The sequence below is a fragment of the Eubalaena glacialis genome, chromosome 18 (assembly GCF_028564815.1).
Source record: "Eubalaena glacialis isolate mEubGla1 chromosome 18, mEubGla1.1.hap2.+ XY, whole genome shotgun sequence".
Taxonomy (NCBI): domain Eukaryota; kingdom Metazoa; phylum Chordata; class Mammalia; order Artiodactyla; family Balaenidae; genus Eubalaena; species Eubalaena glacialis.
This window is the reverse complement of record NC_083733.1, coordinates 60,814,068-60,836,098: the sequence shown is the minus strand read 5'-3', so window position 1 is coordinate 60,836,098 and position 22,031 is coordinate 60,814,068. Positions and strand designations below refer to the sequence as shown.

Here is a 22,031-nt window from a genome sequence, read left to right as displayed (position 1 = left end):
GGGTACCAGCCAATAAGCGATGGTTGCTCTGTCGCCGGGGGCGTGGCCATGCAGATAAGGCGCTGGTGGGCGGCCCAATGGGCGGGCGCCTATGCAGATGAGACGGTGACAGCCGGGCCAGCGGGCGGGCGGGCAGGCGGGCTCTTGGGGCGGGGAGGTGGGACCGGGAGAGGGGTGGCCGCGGGGCCCGGCCGGGCTGGGGCGGGGGGCCGCAGCCATGATCCGGGCCTTCTCCTTCCCGGTGAGCCCCGAGAGGGGTCGGCTGCGGGGCTGGCTGGAGGGCAGCCTGGCCGGGCTCTGCGAGTTACACTGGCTCCGGGAGAGGCAGGAGTACCGCGTGCAGCAGGCGCTGCGGCTGGCCCAGCCCGGAATGGGGGGCGCCGAGGCCGAGGACGAGGAGGACGCCGACGAGGACGAAGATGCGGCGGCGGCGCGCCGGGCCGCAGCGGCTCTGGAAGAGCAGCTGGTGAGGGGCCGCCTGTCCGTCCGTCCCTCTGCCCCCGTCTGTGTCTGTCTGTCCGCCTGTCTCGGTTGGATGCTCAGACACCCGTCCGGGTGGGGGAGGGAGGAGGGGGAAAGGAGAGGGGGGGTGGGGCTGGAGGGTCGGGGCGGCGGGCGGGATCAGGCCTCCCCGCCCCCAAACTGGGGAAGGGGGTTGCATTGCCTCGGCCGGACCCTCAGGCCCATTCCCTACACCCCTTCCCCAAAGAAAATCCATCTGGGCACCAAGTATGTGTCAAGCCCAGGCTGAGTATTTGGCAGGCGTTGTCTTCTTGCAGCTTGGGGGACAGGGGGTGATAGTTCCCACTTCACAGAGAAAAAAACCCTGAGTCTCAGAGAAGGCAAACGACTCACCCAAGGTCACACGGCAGGATCCAAACATGCCTCTCTCCCGGCCTCCATACCGGGGCCCCGACTTCCCTAAGTCCTGGTGTGCTTGGAGATCTCCGGAGGGGGCGGGGAGGGGGGAGGGGCTCCTCGGGCCTCCTGAGGGAGGGATTGCTGCTGAGAGGAAGTTCACAGTCCCTTAGGATCCACGGTGATCTTGACCCTCTGTGACACTTTCCCTCCTTTCCTACCTGGCCACAGCCCTGGTTAAGCCAAGAGGTGGCAGATTGAGGCAGCATGGGTGTCTGACTTCTAGATTCCCTGGGTGCTCTGATGGTGGAAGATGAGGCAGAGGTCTCCAGAATGACTTAAGGAGCATCACCCCTCTTTCCCTCTCTATGCCATTTCTTAATTCTCCTGACCTCTTCCTGTGTTTCTTGCACTCTTTTCCCAACTGCCACATCTCTGTGACTTTGTGTCTATTTCTCCGTCTTTCTCAATCCTCTGTCTCTCTATCTCTGTCTTCCTGGCCTTCCCTTCTCGCATTTCTGCACCTCTCTCTCTTCCTGCCCCACATCCTTGTCCCTCTCTCTCTTCCCCTCCCCCCAGCCCGCCAGGCCCCAGACCCGGGCTTCACTTGCTGATCCCATCCCCAAGCCTGTGTGTGGTCAGAGCTTCCCGTTTGGGGAAACCTGAGCCGAGGTAGTGGGGGGAGGGGGCTCTCCCTGCTACTGACCTCGACTGCCCCCTCCCCAGATGGAGAATGGGGAGGAATTCTGAAGCCAGACTCTGGGGCTGCAAGCCCAGTCCCTCCCCCCCAGCCCCCCCACCCCCGGCGGGGAGAGGGACCCTGCACATTCTTCTCTGGAAACAGAAACAGCTGTGGGAGGCCTCACCCCCTCCCAAAGTTAGAGACGCGTTGTAGGGGCCTTCACCAGCTCACCCCACCCCGAGCTGGCTGGGCTTGGGAAGGCACCTCCCACCCCTCCAAGGAGAGGGAGAAAGCATGCGGATGGGCCAGCTGTGTCCTGCCTCCCTCTCCCTCATCCTCCGCCTCTCTCTGCCTCAGTCTCCCCCTTCTCTGCCCCTCTGTCTACCCCCCAGCCCTCAGTATCTCCCCAACGAGGTGGTAGTGGAGGGGCCTCTTCCCCCCACAATCTCCAGGCAAAGCTCCGTCCCAGCGTCAGGGAGGAGGCGGTGGCAGGCAACGGGAAGGAGACAGCGCCACTGAGGGAGGAGCAGAGAAGCGCTAAATATAAACTCCTCTGGTGTTGGGGGTTCCTGGGTCCTTCCAAAGAGGGGGTGGGAGCCTCCTCTGATCCCTGAGTCTCTGTTGTGTGATGCTTACCCCTCCCACTCCTCCACCCCCCTCCCAGGAATACACTCCCTTTGAAGCAAGAAAGACGGAAGCCAGAGTTGATTCGTTTCTAATAGGAATGATGGGGATGAAGGGAAAGATTAGGGGTATCTCAGAGAAAAGAGGCAAGAATCCTGAATGGGGGCAGGAGTCCTGTTCTCTCCCACCAAGGAAAATGGTCCCCTTCCAGCAAGAAGGATTAAAGTTAGACTTGCAGAAGGACTTCCTAACAGAGATAAAGGGAATTGGACACAGATTAGGGGCATGTGAGTGGGGGCAGCCAAGGTCTGGGAAAGTTTGGGCAAAGGGGTCTCCAGGGGTCTGAACCACATTCGTGTTAAACCTGCCTGAGCTGGAGAGCCTCAGGCCCACTTGCTGAAGGGCTTGCAAAAAAAGGATAAGGGGCATTGTGGGTAGGCAGGGAGCCAGACTCAGGCCAAGGACCTTCTGGTCTTTTAAAGATTCATCCCTTTGCAGCTGGAAGAAATGAGGTCAGACTTACAAATGGGGGGGGATGTAGACTAGGGGGGTGCTTGCGGGGGTCCAGGCACAGGGGAGGAGGAGGCCTCTGCTGTTTACCTTCCAAACTCCTACTCTTCCCTGCAGTGGAAGAACTGAAATTAGACCTGCAGAACTTACCGAAAAAAAAAAAATCTTTTTTCACTTATTTCTAATTACACAAGTAAAACATGATTTTATATTTTCCTTGTTAGAAATTCATAGCTTTCATGTAATAATAAAAGCCAGCATTTATTAAGTGCCTAAAAGGAACTGCTGTTTAAACTCATTTAATCCTCACAACAACCTCATAGGAGAGGGAGTCGAATGATGCCCATGTTACAGATGAGGAAACTAAGGCCCAGAGAGGTGAAGTAACCTGCTTAAGGTCACACAGCTGGGAAGTGGCAGAGCTGAATTTGAACCCTGGCAATTTGGCTCCCAGCCATGCCTCCATAAACACTTCATCCTACCATCCAATCCCCTCATCCCTCCCTTGACCCCCTAAATGCACCTTCTCCCCTGTGATCACCACCATTGTCACCCTGGTGTGAGTTCTGCATCTATGCGCAGAAACAGCTTACATACCAAGAAACGTAGAGTTCACTTTGCTTTTTTTCAAATTCCAGTTTCTTGGGTGAGGTGTCAGAGACTATGGGCAGTGGTTCTCAAAGTGTGGCCCGCTGGACCACTAGCAGCATCACTGGGGAACTTGTTAGAAATGCAAATTCTCAGGCTTCTGCCTGGAATCAGAAGCTCTCGAGGTCGGACCCAGTAATTTAGGTTTTAACACGACCCCCAGGTAGTTCTGATTCACCCTTATACTATACATTCTGCATTTTTCTTTTTCCACTCCATGATAGGTCTTGGAGATGGTTCTATATAGAAATTGCCTCGTTCCATTTTAACAGCTGTATAGTATTCTGCAGTATTCATTCATTCCTTCCCCAAACATTTCCTGAGCACCTACTTTGTGCCAGGAGCTGTTCTAGACACTGGGGCGGGTTGGGGGGGTGCGTGTGGAGGGGGCGGAAGGCACAGCAGTATACAAAACAGACAAAAATCTCTGCCCTCCTGGGGCTGGGGCTGACAATCTAGTGAGAAAGACAATAAACAAATAGCCTGATATGTCACTTTAAGTCAGGAGGTCATTACTGCTATGTTGGAAGAAAGGCAGGGCAACTCAGGTGCAGAATGGTCAGGAGTTATTTTGGAAAGAGTGGTCAGAGAAGGGAGCATGTAGCAATCTGGATGAAGCAAGGGAGAGAGCCAGGAGGGTATGCTGGGGAAACACATCCCACCGAGGTAGGAACATGTGTGATATGTTCAGGAAACAGCAAGGAGGCCAGTGTGGCTCCAGCAGAGTGGGGGGCATGATTAGTGGGGGACAGGTTATGGGGTATAGGGGCGGTCCTTGATGTTTTTTAGCCACCCCTGAGGCTGCACAATTCGGCTGCATTCCTGGCTTCTGCTCAAAGATGACACCACCCTGAGCATCTCTGTACACCCAGGGCAGGAGCCCAAAGTGGAACGATTTGTTGACTTTCCTCCCATAAACAAGCCCAGATGGGGGCTTCTGTTCTAGGGGGGAGGGGTGGGGACTGGGGCCCAGGAGAGCAGCCAAAGGAGTAGGAAGCTGCGGGGCGGGGGCGGGGGGGGGCGTTGTCTGCGGGGGAGCCGGCCAGTCTTTCTGCCCTAAATAGGCAAGGCTGGGCGTCTGCCCTCTCAGCCCCTCCTTCCTCCTTCCCTCCCTCCTGACGCCTGCCGTCCAGACAAGCCGCTTTTGTCTGAGGGTCAACCGTCTGCCTGAGGCTGCCACCACCTCTGGCCTCACCCAGATCCGCGTGAGACTCTTCCTGGCTCTGGCCCTGTTTTCCAAAATGGGGTTAAGTCCTAGTGTCTTGGAGACCCCATCTGTGTTGCTTCAGCCCCTACCCCCACCGCGTCATAGTCACTCCCCTTTTAAAGGGTTTTCACCTTCATTTATCCACATCTGATAGGAAATGGTCTTTTCCTGCAGCAAGGATCCAAGGTAGACTCCATCGAAATTTCCCATGGGGATGCAGAGCTGCGGCAGACAATGGGGGCTTCTGGGTGGGAATGGAGCAAGGGCAGGAGGAGGATGTGGTCCCTGCTGGGGGCAAAGGAACCCGTTGGGGTTCACCGCTGTAGTACAATACCACTAAGGCTAGATTCACAGAAGGACTTTCCAGTAGGCATGGGGGGGATTCTTTCTGAGAGGAGGAGCAAAGATTTATGAGTCATGGTCAGCCTATGTCATCCAAATGAGGGAAAGAGTCAGTCTGCAGCAGGGGAATTCCCTGGTGGTGCAGTGGTTAAGAATCCGCCTGCCAATGCAGAGGACACGGGTTCGAGCCCTGGTCCAGGAAGATCCCACATGCCGCGGAGCAACTAAGCCCCTGCGCCACAACTACCGAGCCTACGCTCTAGAGCTCGCGTGCCACAACTGCTGAAGCCTGTGCGCCTAGAGCCCATGCTCTGCAATGAGAAGACCCCACTCGCCACAACTAGAGGAAGCCCGCGCACAGCAACAAAGACCCAACTCAGCCAGAGATAAATAAATAAATTTATTTTTTTAAAAATCTGCAGCAGGAAGGACTTAAGGAAGACTTGCAGAAGGACCTTCCATTGGTGATAAGGAGCAGTGGGGGGAAGATAGGAGCATGTGAGAAACGAGAGTCAAAGTCTGGGAGAAGGCAGACGAATGAATGGCTAAGAGATCTGCTAGGTCCTCAACACCAACTTTTAGCAGTGAACTGCCCTTACAGCAAGAAGACCTGAAGTTACACTCAAAGAGGGACATTCTAATAGGGGTTAAGGGGCCATGAGCGCCAGATAGAGGGAAGAGCTGATAGGGAGGGGACAAGGGATGCGGACTTCTGAAGACTTATCACTCACACTTAAGAGGGAACGAGGTGACTGCAGCATGAGGGACTAGAGTTAGACAGCCAGAGAACTTTCTAATGGGATGAAGGGACAGAGATCTTGAGGGGGATCCTGGAACTTGGGTACTCTTTTACCTTTTAGAAATCACAGCCTCCCTGTCAAAGTGAAACTCTGCCCATGAGCTCCTAGAATAGGGGACCAGCTGGCAGAGGACTCGGGGGTACTTCTGACCATCTTGCTTTCCCCACCTCATCAGGAGGCCTTGCCCGGGCTCATCTGGGACCTGGGCCAGCAGCTGGGAGACCTGAGCCTGGAGTCTGGGGGCCTGGAACAGGAGAGTGGGCGCAGCTCGGGTAAGCATGGCTAGAGGTAGTGGGGTCTGCCTGGGACACCCCACCCCGCTGTCTCCTGTTTCTCAGGCTCCCTACTCTATGCCTCTTGATCTCCTCCTTTCTTCCCCACCCCTGGTTTCCCCTTTCAGGCCCCCCTGATTGTCTCTCCCCTTCTTTTTGGAATCCAGGCTTCTATGAAGACCCCAGCTCCACAGGAGGTCCGGACTCACCACCCTCGACCTTCTGTGGGGACAGTGGCTTCTCCGGATCTGGCTCGTATGGACGCCTGGGTCCCTCTGAACCCCGGGGCATCTATGCCAGCGAGAGGCCCAAGTCCCTAGGTAAGGTGGGTGGGGTTGGGCCCCCCGAGAGCCAGGGAATGGACAGTAAGAGGATGCTTTTAAGCACAAGCATCTGAGTCAGACCAACCTGGATTCGAATTCTGGCTGTGACAGTCCCTTTTTGTGTGATTTTGAGCATGTTGCTTCTTTCTGGCCCTCTGTTTCTCCATCTGTTAAAATGGGATTAATGACAGCACCTACTTCATAGGGAAGTTTTGACTATTCAGTGAGCCTCTGCCCTAAGACATTGAACTTGGCACATGGTAGCCATTAGGTAAACAAAAATTGCTGTTCATTTATTCAAGTAAGTTTCTGAGTCCCTACTATGTGCATTCCTAGCACATATCCTAGGGGTGAGGGATACAGCAGTAAAATCACTGTCTTCATGAAGCTGACATTCTAGTGGGAGAAATAGATAATATACAAGACAAATAAGTAAAATACCCGGGATATTAGATATTGACATGTACCATGTAAAGAAAATTAGGGAAGGGGACGACGGCGTGTCCCTTGGAGTTGGGGAGGGAACTCCAATTTTAGAAAATAGGGCCGGAGAGGACGTCATTGAGACTGTGACATTTGAGTGGCGCCCTAAAGTAAGTGAGGGAGTGGACCAAGCAGATACCCTGAGGGAGGAATAGTTCAGGCAGCAGGAACAGCAAGTACAAAGGCCCTGAGGCTGGAGCGTGACTGGCCCGTTCATCCAGGTCAGTGTAGCTGAAAACCTATAAATGTAGAGGAGTTGGAGGTCAGAGACACAGATGCAGGACAGACCATTCAAGGTCTTATAGGCCACTGTTAAGATTTGGTTATCAACCTAGTGTGCGAGAAGGGGTGAGAGCAGGTCGTGTGTGTGTGTGTGTTTGTCTTGTTTTTAATGGGAGTGGGAGAGTAGGAGAGGCGGTGGGCAATTTGCCCCTCCTAGGCTCACTGGGAAAGGGCTTTGAGAGCCTCTCTTCCTTTTTGCCTCCCTCCCCTAGGAGACGCCAGTCCCAGTGCACACGAGGCGGTGGGCGCTCGGGCAGCCGTGCCCCGGTCCTTCTCGGCGCCCTACCCGACGGCTGCGGTCCCGGAGGCCTGCTCCTCCGCGGAGCGACGAGCCCGCGCGGGGCCCTTCCTGACCCCCAGCCCCCTGCACGCCGTGGCGCTGCGCAGCCCGCGGCCGTGCAGCCGTCCTCCCCCGGACTCGCCAGACGCCGCGGGCTCCGGGCGGCCCCTGGACGGCTACATCTCGGCGCTCTTGCGCAGGCGCCGCCGCCGGGGGGCGGGCCAGCCCCGGACCAGTCCCGGGGGCGCGGACGGGGGCCCGCGGCGCCAGAACAGCGTGCGCCAGCGGCCGCCCGACGCGTCCCCGCCCCCCGGAGGCGCGCGGTCCGCGCCGGAGCCCCCGGTGGAGCGCGCGGTGGGCCGTCCCGCCAGCCCGGCCCCCTTGGGCCGCGGCTGGGCTTCGCCATGGGAGTCGGAGGCGGCCCCCGAGCCCGCCGCACCGCCCGCTGCCCCCGAGCCCCCCGACAGCCCGGCCGAGGGCCGCCTGGTGAAGGCACAGTACATCCCAGGCGCGCAGGCCGCCACCCGCGGCCTCCCCGGCCGCGCGGCGCGCCGCAAAGCGCCCCCACTGACCCGCGGCCGCAGCGTGGAGCAGTCCCCACCGCGGGAGCGTCCCCGGGCCGCGGGCCGCCGCGGACGCATGACCGAGGCTTCGGGCCGCCGGGGCTCCCCCAGGGCTCGCAAGGCCGCTCGCTCCCAGTCCGAGACCAGCCTTTTGGGCCGCGCCGCCGCGGTTCCTCCGGGTCCCCCCAAGTACCCTACAGCCGAAAGAGAAGAGCCTCGGCCGCCACGGCCCCGCCGTGGTCCAGCGCCCACTCTCGCGGCTCAGGCCGCGGGGTCCTGCCGCCGCTGGCGCTCCACGGCCGAGATCGACGCTGCCGATGGGCGCCGAGGCCGGCCCCGCGGTCCCGCCGCCCGAGGCCCGGGTCCTGGCCCATCGCCGTCAGCTCCTCAGCGCCGTTTGCTCTATGGCTGCGCGGGCAGCGACTCGGAGTGCTCGGCCGGGCGCCTGGGGCCCCTCGGACGCCGGGGCCCGACAGGCGGTATCGGCGTCGGCTACGGGGAGAGTGAATCTAGCGCCAGCGAGGGGGAGTCGCCTGCCTTCAGCTCCGCATCCAGCGACTCCGATGGCAGCGGTGGCCTCGTGTGGCCGCAGCAGTTGGTGGCAGCCACCGCGGCCTCCGGGCCAGGGGCTGGTGCAGGTGGAGGGGCGCCCGCGGGCCCCGCCAAAGTCTTTGTGAAGATCAAGGCTTCCCACGCGCTCAAGAAGAAGATATTGCGTTTCCGTTCGGGTTCTCTCAAGGTCATGACTACAGTGTGAGTTTAGAGGTTTGCTTGGGCTCCCCCTTCATGGCCTCTGCACCACCACACCCCCAATCACTGACCCTTCTACACCTCCCTTCCAAAGACCACCATTTTCTCTGCTTCCAAAGACCCTTCCTCACTGTCCCATCCACTGCAGTCTTGGTTGAAAAGGCTCCCCCTCCACCACAGGGAGGAATGGGGGAGGAGCCCTGTTTGACCCAGTTCAGCTGCTGGCTCTGCAGCCCTTGGGCAAGAAAGTTCCCTTTCTGTGGGCCTCACTTTCTTCATCTGTACTATGGGTGTACTATGGTATGCAGCAGGGGTAATTCAGTTTGAATTTCCCCATTTTAGTTTAGACACTTAGTCCGTTTGTTCCCCTTCATTTCTCTCGCTGAGCCTTCTTATTCCTCCTTTCCATGCCCAGATATGGCCCCCCCTCATTCACAAAGTGCCCCCCTCCATGTCCCTGGACCCGTAGGATACCCCCTTAGCACCCTGGTCAGAGACTCTGTGTCTGACCCAGACGGTGCCTGCAGAGTGCCCTGGGAAGGGAAGGAGCACTGACTTTGGGGTTTTGAGGGTCAAGTAGGAGTTGGTAACACCTGGAAAGAAAGACTCTTTCACCTCCCTCCCTGGACAGATATGGAGGATTGGGGGGTAGAAGAGGGGAAGGAAGATGGCTTCTATCTCGTGCCACCCTCTGTGAGAGGGAGTGGGGGGAGAACAGGATGACCCTCAGTTCCGATCCAGTATTTTTTTTCTTTTTTTAAACTTACTGTATTTATTATGACGATGGTGACTCCCCAGTGCACAGGGGGGCCAGAATCTGTGTGTTTCTCTAACCTCTTTGTAAATAAATGCACAGTGTTACATACGTGGTGGTGGACTCTCCTTCTGTGGCTAAATGGGCTTTTCCTTTGGACTGATATTTATTGAGCAACTACTGTTTGCTTTGGGTATGGTAGTGTCCAGAACCAGATGGCAGATCCCAGGGTAGGTCTCAATAGCATTTTCTTACCATTGAATATTTTACTTCAATGACTCTGACCTTTGGTTGAGTTTTTTTTTTTTTTAATTTTATTTATTTATTTATTTACTTATTTACTTATGGCTGTGTTGGGTCTTCGTTTCTGCGCGAGGGCTTTCTCTAGTTGCGGCATGTGGGGGCCACTCTTCATCGCGGTGCGCGGGCCTCTCACCGTCGCGGCCCCTCTTGTTGCGGAGCACAGGCTCCAGACGCGCAGGCTCAGCAATTGTGGCTCACAGGCCTAGTCGCTCCGCGGCATGTGGGATCTTCCCAGACCAGGGCTCGAACCTGTGTCCCCTGCACTGGCAGGCAGATTCTCAACCACTGCGCCACCAGGGAAGCCCCTTTGGTTGAGTTTTGTTTGGTCATAAATATGGTTTCATAAAATGGAAATAATAAAGAAATAAAAAACAAAAATTTTTAAAATGGAAATAATATAGGTAAAGGGACATCCCCAAATGCCTTCTCTCAGAAGTCATCATAATCAGTTTGATGTGCATCCTTGTATGTTTTCCTTTATGTGTTTGCATACATATATGACTCTTGTAGCTATATAAATATATGTAACTATTTATGTGCATATACATATAGTTATACTCTGTATAGGTAAAACTATATATTTACATAAATTGAGCCATATGTATGCATTGTTTATCAATTTTTTTGTTATCTGTGCCTGGAGATTTCTATATGGGAAGGATTTTAATTAATTGAATCTCTGAGGGTTTAGTACTATTTAGCTTTTCTATTTATTTTATTTTATTTGTTTATGCTTTTCTATTTCTTCTTATGTCAGTTTTACTAAGTTGTATTCTAGGGATTTGTTCATTTCATCTAAATTTAAATGACATATTTTCCTATCACTGTAGTAGCTGCATACGATTCCATGGGGTCGGGGGTGCCCATAATCTAACCCTGTTGTCAGCTCCTCAGTTCCTTTGCTATTTTGGACCTTGCTGCAGTTATGTCCTTGTACATGCCTCTTTTTTACATATCTGTATTTCAGTAGGATCCACTCCTAGAAATAGACTTGCTTGGTCATTACAATACCATCATTTAAAAATTTTTAATTGACATGGTCACACTTCCTTCCACTGAGACTGCCCTCAGTTGACATTTCCAACAGCAATTTCTGAGATGCCCATTTTTCCACTCCTTCACCAAACAAGAGATGCTATTAATCATTTTCATTTTGCCAATCTGGCGGGGGGGGGGAGGGTGCAGAATGGTGTTCTGTTTTAATTAGCATGTCTCCCTACTTTCTTTTTTTTAATATTTATTTATTTATTTATTTGGGCTGTGCTGTGTCTCAGTTGTAGCATGTGGACTTCTTAGTTGTGGCACGCGGGCTTCTTAGTTGAGGCATGCAGGCTTCTTAGCTGCGACATGGGGGCTTCTTAGTTGCAGCATGCGGCCTCTTAGTCGCAGCTTGCAGGATCTTAGTTCCCCGACCGGGGATTGAACCGGGGCCACCGCAGTGAAAGTGCTGTGTCCTAACCACTGGACTGCCAAGGAACTCCCAAAGTTATTTTTTAAAGTTCGCGGGAAAAGTCATTGCTTCTCAAGCCCTTGGGAATATTTGCCCCATCTCTGTTTCATAAAAGGGGCAACTAAAGCCAAAAGGGGAAGGGACTTGTCTAAGGATACACAGGCCACACAGTGGTCAAGATGGTTGAAGTACAGATGGCTGACCTTTCTTCCTTTTTAAGATTTTAGTGCTTAATCATAAAAAATAACAGCTGACACTCAATGAGCACTTATTTTATATGCCAGACTCTATTCTCAGTGACTCATTTAATCCTCACAGTTTCATGGAGGTAGATATGATTATTATGCCCGTTTTACAGATGGAGAAACTGAGGCACAGATCTCTTGAGTAACTTACCTGAAACCAATAAGTAGCAAAGCCAGAATTTAAGTTCAGACTGTCTAAGAGTCCATGCTGTTAGCCATTGCCCTATAAGCCTATTTCTATATGGATCATCTCTAGACAGATATACAAGGAACTGCTCACAGGGATAGGGGCTGGGGGGGAGGGCAGGAGGGGATGTTGACATAATAAATATATAAATTCTATAATTTTTAAAGGTGATAAGGACTGTGGGGGGAAACTGAGCAGAGATATGACGGAATTGGGAGGGATGGGGGAGGAGAGGAGTTTGTAATTTTAAGTAGAGTGATCAGAGGTGGTCTAATTGAGAGGGTGACATTTGAACAGAGACCTGAAGGAGGTGGGGGAGTTAGGCTTGTGTATCTCTTGGGGAAGAACCTCCCAGGCAGAGGGGTCAGCCACTGCTGAAGCCAAAACAGTGCCTAGTATGTTGGCAAAATAGCCAGGAATCCAGCATGTCTGGAGCAGTGAGTGAGGGGGAGAAGAGGGGGAAGCGAGGGCAAAGAATGATTGGGACCACTGCATCCTGTGGGGCCTCGTGGGCCATGGTGAGGAATTTGGCTTTTACTCCTCTGGAGATGGGAGCCATGGGAGAACTCAGAGAAGAAGAGGGACTTAGGTGTTTGGAGGGGAAGAGGGGGTTAACAGTTCTATGGAAATATAATTCACTACCATAAAATTCACCCATGTAAAAGATAGAGCTCAATGGCTTTTGTTTCTTTATTTTCCTTTCCTTGTGATGAGAGCCTTTAAGATTGACTCTTAGCAACTTCCTAATGTTCAATACAGGATTATCAACTATAGTCACCATGTTGTACATTACATCCCATGACATTTATTTTATAACTGGAAATTTGCTTTTGATCCCCTTCACCCATTTTGCCCATCCCCCCCCCCCACCCCTCTGACAACTATCAGTCTGTTCTCTGTACCTATGAACTTGGTTTTGTTTTTGTTTTTATTTATTTATTTATTTAGCTGAAGGACTGTATTTTATTTATTTTTAGTTTTAGTTTTTATTGAAGTATAGTTGATTTACAATGTTGTGCCTGTTTTTGTTTTTAGATTCCATATATAAGTGAGACCATGTGATATTTGTCTTTCTCTGTCTGACTTATGTCACTTGTCGTCCATCCATGTTGTCACAAATGGCATGATTTCCTTCTTTTTTACGCCTGAATAATATTGCATTATATTCAAATTTTCTTTATTCAGGCACCCATCGATGAACACTTAGGTCGCTTCTATAATCTTGGCTATTGTAAGAAATGCTGCAATGAACACAGGGGTGCATATATCCTTTCAAATTAGTGTTTTCATTTTCTTCAGATAAATACTCAGAAGTGGAATTGCTGGATCATACGGTAGTTCTATTTTTAATTTTTTGAGGACACTCCATACTGATTTCCATAGTGGCTGCACCAATTTACATTCCTAACAATAGTGCACGAGGGTTCGTTTTTCTCCGCATCCTCGAAAACATTTGTTATGGCTTGTCTTTTTGATGATGGCCATTCTGATAGGGGTGAGGTGATATCTCATTGTGGCTTTAATTTGCATTTCCCTGGTGATTAGCGACATTGAGCACCTTTTCATGTACCTGTTGACCATCTGTATGTCTTCTTTGGAAAAATGTCTATTCAGATCCTCTGCCCATTTTTAAATCAGATTTTTTTTTCTTTTGCTATTGAGTTGTATGAGTTCTTTATATATTTTGGATATTAATCCCTTATCCTGTGCATGGTTTGCAAATATTTTCTCCCTTTCTGTAGGTTGCCCTTTCATTTTGTTGAAGATTTTCTTTGCTGTGTAGAAGCTTTTAATTTGATGTAGTCCCACTTGTTTATTTTTGCTTTTGTTGCCTTTGCTTTTAGTGTCAAATCCAAAAAATCATCTCCAAGACTGATGTCAAGGAGCTTACCGCCTATGTTTTCTTCTAGGACTTTTGTGGTTTCAGGTCTTAGTTTCAAGTATTTAATCCATTTGAGTTACTTTTTTTTTTTTTTTTAATGTTAACTTTTGGGTTTATTTATTTATTTATTTATTTGTTTATGGCTGTGTTAGGTCTTCGTTTCTGTGCGAGGGCTTTCTCTAGTTGCGGCAAGCGGGGGCCACTCTTCATCGCGGTGCGCGGGCCTCTCACTATCGCGGCCTCTCTTGTTGCGGAGCACAGGCTCCAGACGCGCAGGCTCAGTAGTTGTGGCTCACGGGCCACAACTGGCTCATGGGCCAGTTGCTCCGCGGCATGTGGGATCTTCCCAGACCAGGGCTCGAACCCATGTCCCCTGCATTGGCAGGCAGATTCTCAACCACTGCGCCACCAGGGAAGCCCCATTTGAGTTACTTTTTGTGTATTCTTCTACATGTAGCTGTTCAGTTTTCAGAACACCATTTATTGAAGAGACTCTCTTTTCCCTATTGTATATTCTTGGCTCCTTTGTTGTAAATTAATTGCCCATGTATGCATGGGTTTATTTCTGGGCCCTCTATTCTGGTCTATTGATCTATGTGTCTGTTTTTGTACCAGTACCATATTGGTTTTTTTTGTTTTTTTAAAAAATTTTTATTGGCGTATAGTTGCTTTACAATGTTGTGTTAGTTTCTACTGTACAGCAAAGTGAATCAGCTATACATATACATATATCCCCTCTTTTTTGGATTTCCTTCCCATTTAGGTCACCACAGAGCATCGAGTAGAGTTCTCATTAGTTATCTATTTTATACATGGTATCAATAGTGTATATATGTCAATCCCAATCTCCCAATTCATCCCATCCCCCCCTTTCCCCCTTGGTATCCATACATTTGATCTCTACATCTGTGTCTCTATTTCTGCTTTGTAAATAAGATCGTCTATACCAATTTTCTTTCAGATTCCACATATATGCGTTAATATATGGTATTTGTTTTTCTCTTTCTGACTTACTTCACTCTGTATGACAGTCTCTAGGTCCATCCACGTCTCTACAAATGACCCAATTTCGTTTCTTTTTATGGCTGAGTAATATTCCATTGTATATATGTACCACGTCTTCTTTATCCATGCCTCCGTTGATGAACATTTAGGTTGTTTCCGTGTCCTGGCTATTGTAAATAGTGCTGCAATGAACATTGGGGAGCATGAGTCTTTTTGAATTATGGTTTTCTCTGGGTATATGCCCAGTAGTGGGATTGCTGGGTCCATATTGTTTTAATTACTATACCTTTGTAATATAGTTTGAAACTAGGGTACATGATGCCTCCAGCTTTGTATTTCTTTCTCAAGATTGCTTTAGCTATTCAGGGTCTTTTGTGATTTCATACACATTTTAGAATTGTTTGTTCTATTTCTGTGAAAAATGCCATTGGAAATTTGATAGAGATTGCATTGAATCTGTAGATTGCTTTGGGTAGTATGGACATTTTAACAATATTCTTCCAATCCATGAACACGGGATGTCTTTCCATTTATTTATGTCTTCTTCAATGTCTTTTATCAATGTCTTATCAATGGCTTTTATTCTAGTCACAGAGTTGTGCTGTGACTATACTATCACCACAGTAAATTTCAGAAAATTTCCATCATCCCAAGTAGAAACTCTGCACCCCTTACTTGTCATCCTCCAGTCTCCCCAGCCCCTGGCAACCACTAATCTACTTTTGTCTCTGTAAAGTTGCCTGTTCTGGACATATAAATGGAATCCTGCAATATGCGGTCTTTTGTAACTGCATCTTTCACTTAGCATAATGTTTTCAAAGTTCATGCATGTTGTAGCATGTGTCAGTACTTCATTTCTTTTTATTGTCAAATGATAGTCCACTGTTTGGATGTACCACGTTTAGTTTACCCATTCATCAGTTGATGGATATTTGGGTTGTTCCCACTTTGGGGCTATTGTGAATAATGCTGCTATGAACATTCATGTACAAGTTTGTGTGTGAACATATGCTTTCATTTCTCTTAGGTAGATACCTAAGAATGGAATTGCTGGGTCATCTGGTAACTCTGTAATCTTTTGAGGAACTGCCAGACTGTTTTCTAAAATGGCAGCATCATTTTACATTCCCACCAGCAGTGTATGAGGGTTCCAGTTTCGCCATTCTCACTAACCCTTGCTATTATTATCTGGGGACTTTGTTAGGGTTCCTCTGGCTGCTCTGTGAGGAACAGGCTGAGGGAGACAGAGTTAGAAGCTGGAAACCCAGTGAGCAGCGACTATAATAGTCCAAGCTGGAGGGCATGGTGCCTGGACCAGAGTGGGGGCAGCAGAGGAGGTGAGAAGTGACTGGATTGTGGACAGACTTTGAAGATGGAGTTAATTGGATCTGTTGCTAGATCAGTTGTGGGGTGTGAGAAGAGGAGGGGAGTCAAGATTGACCCCAAAGATTTACTATCAACTGAGATGGGTAAGACTGTGGTAGGAGTTTGGCGGGTGGAATTAGGAGCTCAGTTTTGGACCACTGAATTTGAGATACTCTAGACATCCGGGTGACAGTGTTCAATAGGGATTGGGTATTCGATACTAGAATTACTGTTGGCGTTCACTGCACGTTTCTTTCTTTTCTTTTCATTTTTTTTAATATATTTTTTTGGCAGTGCCAGGCAGCGTGCGGGATCCTAGTTCCCCGACCAGGGATTGAACCCGTGCCGCTTGCGTTGGAAGCGCTGGGCCTTAACCACTGGACGGCCAGGGAAGTCCCACTGCATGTTTCTTGAATAATTAAAGTCAGAACTGAATCCGAATCCAGGGTCTCAGTTTCTCCCTCCAGAAAATGGGGCCAGTAATACCATTGTCATGAGGCTAGGAAATTCCTGTGCAACACAGGGCAGGATTGCACATCTGGAAACTAAGGTTATGCGTAGGGTGGAAAGGTCCGCAACTGGGAAGAGAAATGGAGGTTACGCTCCGTTCAGTCAATGTCCCCCTGTCCGTCTCCCCCGCCCCCAGCCTCTGGCTGCCGTCGGAGAGAGGGAGGGGAGACTGGGTTGTCACCCTGTCTTTCCCCGCTCTAAGCTGCGTTTCCTCCTCGGGGGCTGCCCGGGCCAAAACTGCTGATGGAAACCAGCTGCGGAAGGCGCCGAGGTTCGGCGTACGCCCAGGCCCCTCCCCGGCGCCGGCCGACCCCGCTAAGGGAGGGGAACGGGGGCGCCCTAACTCCCCTCCGCTCTTCCGCAGCCGGGCCCGGGGCCCTGGCACGTCCGGCGCGCCTGATGCTTTCCAGATGTGAGCCTGGTTCCCCTCCCCCACCTGGCCCCGTTGCTCCCGCGGGGTAGGAGGGAGGGGAGCTAGAGTCCGATACCCCCCCTATCAAATCGCTACCAGGGACCTCGGCCCGTATCCCCTCCCGGCAGGTCTCGTTTCCCTGTTCAAGCGGTAAATACCGAATTGGGATGGGCTGAGTGCAGTAGAGACGAGGCTCTCCCCCATCTCCACCTCTTCCCCGGGCTCTGCCTCAGCCCCTCCCGCAGCCCACTCGGGCGACACGCCGCACCCAGGCCACGCCCCGACCGACCCGCCCCCCCGAACACTCCCCTTATAAACCCCGCCCCGAACCACCACGCCCCTTTGGCTTCCCGGAGGTCAGGCCCCGAGGTCAGGTCCCTCGGACGCGCCTCCGCCTTCAGGTCCCCTGCGGAGGGCGCGGTCTGAGTTGTCTGTCTCTCTACCCCGCTCTGTTTTGTGTCTCTGGGTGTCTGTGTTTCTCGGTCACTATTTCTGTCTCTGTACTTTTCTGTGTGTCTCTCTTGTACCCTGTACGTCTCTATGTCTGTCTCTCTCTGCAACCCTCTGCCTGTCTCTGTCTCTCTTAGCCCCTAGGTCTCTGTCTCTCCAAATTTCCGTCTCTGTGTCCCTATCTCTCTCTGCCTCTGTCTCTCCCTGCGTCTCTCTCTCCCTCTCTGAATTTCTGTGTCCCAGTCCATCTTCAATGATCTCCCTCTAGCTCCCTCCACCTTTCTGTGTCTCTTTCCCACGTCTGCATGCCTAGCCGGACAGCGGGGGCGCCTTGCCCTCAGGGTTTCCACAGCCTCCTACGGCTTTGGCGCCGGCAGGGTGGGCAGCTCGGCGGGCCGCGGGCGCCCCCGTGTGGCCCGCAGGGGGCTGTAAGGAGAGGACAGCAGGCTGAGTGTGCGCGCCCGCACGGGTGAGCCTGGTGCAGAACACTGTGGCCGCCCGTGGGTGACACCGGGAGGTAGTGTGTGACGCCAAGAGACTCACTGTGTGAGTGTGTACTACTTGAGATCGCGTGTGACGCCAGAGGTTGTGTGTGGCTGTGTGACCTTGTGAGATTTTCTGTGACAACCAGAAACAGGGTGTGACTGTGAAATCGTGTTACACCGAGACGTTGTGTGTGACAGTGTACGTGAAGTGACTGATATGACCTATAGGTGACTGCGTGTGACACCGTGAGGTTGGGTGTCCCTGAGACACTATTTGGGGGATGTTTGTGACATCGAGAAACCATATGTGAGCAAGAGATCGTGTGTGACAGTGTGCAACATGGTGAGGACAGGAGAGTTGTGTGTGTCACACGGGCGGATGATGTGTGAGAGAGGGCGAGAATGAATGAGTGTGATCCACCAAGTAATGATGTGAGAAGCAGTGTGAGAGGCCCCAGGGGCGGGGGAGCTGGGTGTGAGAGAGTGACCATGTGAGTGTGAAACAGGATGTGTCAGCCACACTGATGACGTATGAGAAGCTGGGTAGGACTGTGTGTAACACAGATCGTGTGGGACACTGAGACTGGCCCAGTGTCATGACAGTGCATTAGAGAGTGTTCAACCGTCCTGGGCACTCAGATGGGTGTACGAGAGAAACCTCGTGTGTGTAAGTGTACGTGTGTGACACCAGGAGATTGCGGTGTGAGGGCGACAGCTGTGTGTGACACATTGTGTAAGGCTCGGCATGACATCTTGAGAGATTGTGTGCGATCCTGTGCGGAGCTGTGTGTGTATACGTGACACTCTTGAGTTGTGTAACATGTCACCGGTGAGGATGGGCCAGACTTGGAGAGACTGTGAGGGAGTGTGTGGCATTTTGAGAGGCTGTGTGACTGTGGCGCTCTGATAGGTTGTGTGTTGAGCACAGCTGGTTCAGGAGACTGTGTGCAGCACTGTGTGACACAGCGAGATACTGTGCATCTCTCTGCCAGGGACTGAGTCTGCTTGCTGAGAGGGGTCGTCTGGGATGGGGTGACACTGAGGTGGGGGATGTGACAGGGTGGCAGAGCATATGTAATGGAGTGAGAGGCTGTGTGGGACCCACAGGAGAGATTTGTGTGACTGTGGAATAAATGCAGCAGAGCATGGGGCACATCTTGAGAGACTTTACCTGTGAGTGTGTGTATGTGTGTGCGTGTGTGTGTGTGTGAGAGAGAGAGAGAGGGACAGAGATAGAGACAGAGATTGAGAGGGGAGACTGCGAGAGAGATAGAGGGAGAGAGAGAGGCACAGAAACACAAAGACAAAGAGGGGGACGGACAGACATAACAAGAGGACCCAGAGAGACAGAGGCGAGGCAGCGAGGGCGAAGGGGATGGTGGTGGCAGTGGCAGGAGGAGGCGGGTCCTCAGGGACTGTGCCCCAGGAGAGGGGGCGGGGCGGGGCTGAGGGGGGACCCAGACGCTGCTTCCCAGCCTCTGCCACCCGCCCGCCATCCCAGCCCTGAGCAGCAACAGGTAGGAGGCTCCGGTCTTGGCCCCGACAGCTAGTTCCTCTGCCTGGGAATGAATGGATGCGTGAGTGAATGAATGACTTTACACTTCTGCATCTCCATCAGCCTGTCTCTCCCTCTGTCCCTCCATGTGCCCCTCTCTTTCCCCCTTTGTCACTCCATCTCTCCTCCTGCCCTTCCACTTCCTTCTCTCTGTCTCCCTGCCCCTTCTCTCCTCTGTCCCTTTATCTCCTCTGTGCCTCTCTCTCCCCCTCCTCGCTGTCCCTCCCTCTACCGCTCCATTTGTCCCTCTCTATCCTCTCCCACTCCATCACTCCATCCCTCCCCAACCCTTCCATCTCCCCTTCTCTATCCTCCCTCTGTCCCTTCGTCCCCTCTGTGCTTCCCTCCCCCTGTATCACTCTGTCCCTTTCTTTACCCCTCTATTTGTCTCCCTTTCTCTCTGCTCCCTCCATCACTCCGTCCCTCCCCATCTCTCCATCTTTCTATCCCTCCTCAGTCTCTTTATTCCCCCCTGTGCCTCAGTCTCTGCCTCTGTCATTTTGTCTCTTCCTCTGCCCCTCTGTTTGTCCCTCTTTCCATCCTCTCTGCCCCTCTCCCAGTCATGGCTGGGTTGCCCCCCTCTCCAGCCCTCTCTCTGGCTGCTAATGAGCAAGAGGAGCCTTTGAGGTGGCCAGAGCTGGGGTTGGGGGGGCTCCCCGAGGGGGGCGGAGGGGGCAGCTGCTGCGAAGGCCCTAATGAGGCCCCCTCTGGGCCCCTCCCGCCGTGATCTTAATTCCTCCTTCTCCCTGGAGCCACCGCTAATTGGCCTGGGGAGGACCCCCTCCTGGCTCATGCTCTATCCCCGGGAGGTGAAGACACCTGGATCCCTGGATCTTGATCCAACACCTGTGGCCCTGTCCTTCTGTCCCTCCCTCCACCTGCCTCGTAGCCTCCCATCTGTGCTTCCCTCCTGGCTTCCCTTTCCTCTCTCTGTTCCTCCCTCCACCTGACTCTAGGTACCCCATCCGTGCACCCCTCCATCCCTCCACTTGCCCCTCTCCTCTCTGTTCATCTGTCCCTCTTTCGGCCGGCTTCTTGGTCCCCCATCTGCGCAGATCTTCATCTCTCCCCTTTTCTTCTGTTTTCCTGTCCCTTCCTCCACCTTCCTCTGGGCACCCCTTTCGTGCGCCCTTCCACGCACGCCCCTGTTACTGGGTCCCATCACCACCGCCATCCCTATCTGGGGACCCAGCTTTGCCCTAGCCTGTCCCTCCGCCCCGACTCCCGCCGGCTTTTAACCCTGTCCCCGCCGCAGCCATGTCCAACAACATGGCCAAGATAGCGGAGGCCCGGAAGACGGTGGAACAGCTGAAGCTGGAGGTGAACATCGACCGTATGAAGGTGCTGGGTCGGGGTGGGGAGGAAGGCGGGGGCTCCGGGGCTGGTGTTTGGACCGGTCAGTGTTGGGAGTGGGGCCAGGAGCCGTGGAGAGATCCCCTTCGGAACCGGACAGAACCCGGGGAGGGGGCCTAGACAAGGGGGCGGAGCCCAATAAGGGACGTGGCCAGAGCTAAGGCGGGGCCCAAGGGCGGGCCCGGGTAATGGGAGCGGTCCGGACAAGGGGGCGGGGTCTGATAAGGGGCGGGCCTGACCCGAGGAGGGGCCCAGGCAAAGGGCAGGGCGGGGCGGGGCGGGGCGGGGCGGGGCGGGGCGTGAACATCTCCACCCGGGTGCCCGCAGGTGTCACAGGCGGCGGCCGAGCTCCTGGCCTTCTGCGAGACTCACGCCAAAGACGACCCGTTGGTGACGCCGGTACCCGCCGCAGAGAACCCCTTCCGCGACAAGCGCCTCTTCTGCGTCCTGCTCTGAGCCCTCCCGACAGCTTACCCTCCCCTGTCAAAGTATGAATCCAATAAACGTGGTGACTGTGGTGGTGCCTGTGCTTTCGGGGACACTGAGGCACGCGCAGAGCTTGGGGCCACCGTAGGGGAGCCGGTGTCCCGTCTCACCCCTTCTGAGTGTGTGTGGAGTGTCTGGCGGGGCGTGAGGTTATGCAGGGTTTGTGGATGCGGAGGGGGTAGGGGAGGAAATGAGCGCTCCTGGCTCTGGCCTCCACAGAGTGTTCCGCGATCCTGAATTTATTTAATCGACCCAGCAGCCTCAGAAAGCAGCTGGCTACTTGTATGACACCCATTTTACAGATGAGGAAACTAAGCCAAAGGTGGCTAGGAGATAATGGGGTGAAAACTGGACCCCAGCGCTCCCTGAACCTCTCAGCTGGCCTCTCTTCTCTCCTGCCTCCTGGGTTGGAGGTTCTTAGAATCCCCAGTGTCCACCTTTCTCATCCCCTGAATGATTCCACCCCCTTTTCCCACATCTGGTTAGTCCCTGACACAGGCCCCCCCTCTCCTTAAGCACTGAACTTTTCTCTGTTCATTTATTCATTCTTCCAAACACTCCTGGCCCTGTGCTGGTTGAAACTGGGGACACGGCCATGACTGAGACAGTCCTGGCCCTGGGCTCCTGGGGCTCAGAATCCAGTGGGAGAGACAGACCTGTCCCCAGATAGTGATGATTCAGAGTGGGCAAGGCTGGGATGGGGGAATTCAGAGGGAATGCCTGACTCAGCTTGAAGGTCAGGGAGGGCTTCCTGGAGGAGGGAACATCTGCGCTGGGACATGGTGATAATAAAACTTGGGGACCCAGGGGACTTCCCTGGCAGTCCTGTGGTTAAGACTGTGTGCTTCCACTGCAGGGGTAACGGGTTCGAGCCCTCGTCAGGGGAAATAAGATCCCGCATGCCGCGGGATGTGGCCAAAAAAAACCCAAAAAAAACAAACACAAAAACTTGGGGACCCAGAGAA

General features: G+C 52.9%; 2 protein-coding genes across 2 annotated transcripts; both read left to right on the top strand.

The window, feature by feature from the left end:
• The first annotated feature begins 176 nt into the window (after positions 1-176).
• Positions 177-9,449, top strand: DACT3 (dishevelled binding antagonist of beta catenin 3). The gene is made up of 4 exons (XM_061173164.1): positions 177-466; positions 5,847-5,943; positions 6,111-6,263; positions 7,244-9,449. The coding sequence occupies exons 1-4, from the start codon at positions 218-220 to the stop codon at positions 8,629-8,631; spliced, it is 1,887 nt and encodes a 628-aa protein (XP_061029147.1). The 5' UTR covers positions 177-217; the 3' UTR covers positions 8,632-9,449.
• Positions 9,450-19,128: 9,679 nt separating this feature from the next.
• On the top strand, positions 19,129-21,097 carry GNG8 (G protein subunit gamma 8). The gene is made up of 3 exons (XM_061173697.1): positions 19,129-19,189; positions 20,483-20,568; positions 20,908-21,097. Exons 2-3 carry the CDS (start codon positions 20,485-20,487, stop codon positions 21,034-21,036), a joined length of 213 nt encoding a protein of 70 aa, XP_061029680.1. The 5' UTR covers positions 19,129-19,189; positions 20,483-20,484; the 3' UTR covers positions 21,037-21,097.
• The last annotated feature ends 934 nt before the right edge of the window (positions 21,098-22,031 follow it).

Bases quoted from the DNA above. Each gene is read 5' to 3' on its own strand.
- DACT3 (XM_061173164.1), top strand. From the start codon at position 218: ATGATCCGGGCCTTCTCCTTCCCGGTGAGCCCCGAGAGGGGTCGGCTG. The intron at 467-5,846 runs GTGAGGGGCCGC...CCACCTCATCAG, and splicing joins CGGCTCTGGAAGAGCAGCTG to GAGGCCTTGCCCGGGCTCAT. The intron at 6,264-7,243 runs GTAAGGTGGGTG...TCCCTCCCCTAG, and splicing joins CGAGAGGCCCAAGTCCCTAG to GAGACGCCAGTCCCAGTGCA.
- GNG8 (XM_061173697.1), top strand. From the start codon at position 20,485: ATGTCCAACAACATGGCCAAGATAGCGGAGGCCCGGAAGACGGTGGAA. The intron at 20,569-20,907 runs GTGCTGGGTCGG...GGGTGCCCGCAG, and splicing joins TGAACATCGACCGTATGAAG to GTGTCACAGGCGGCGGCCGA.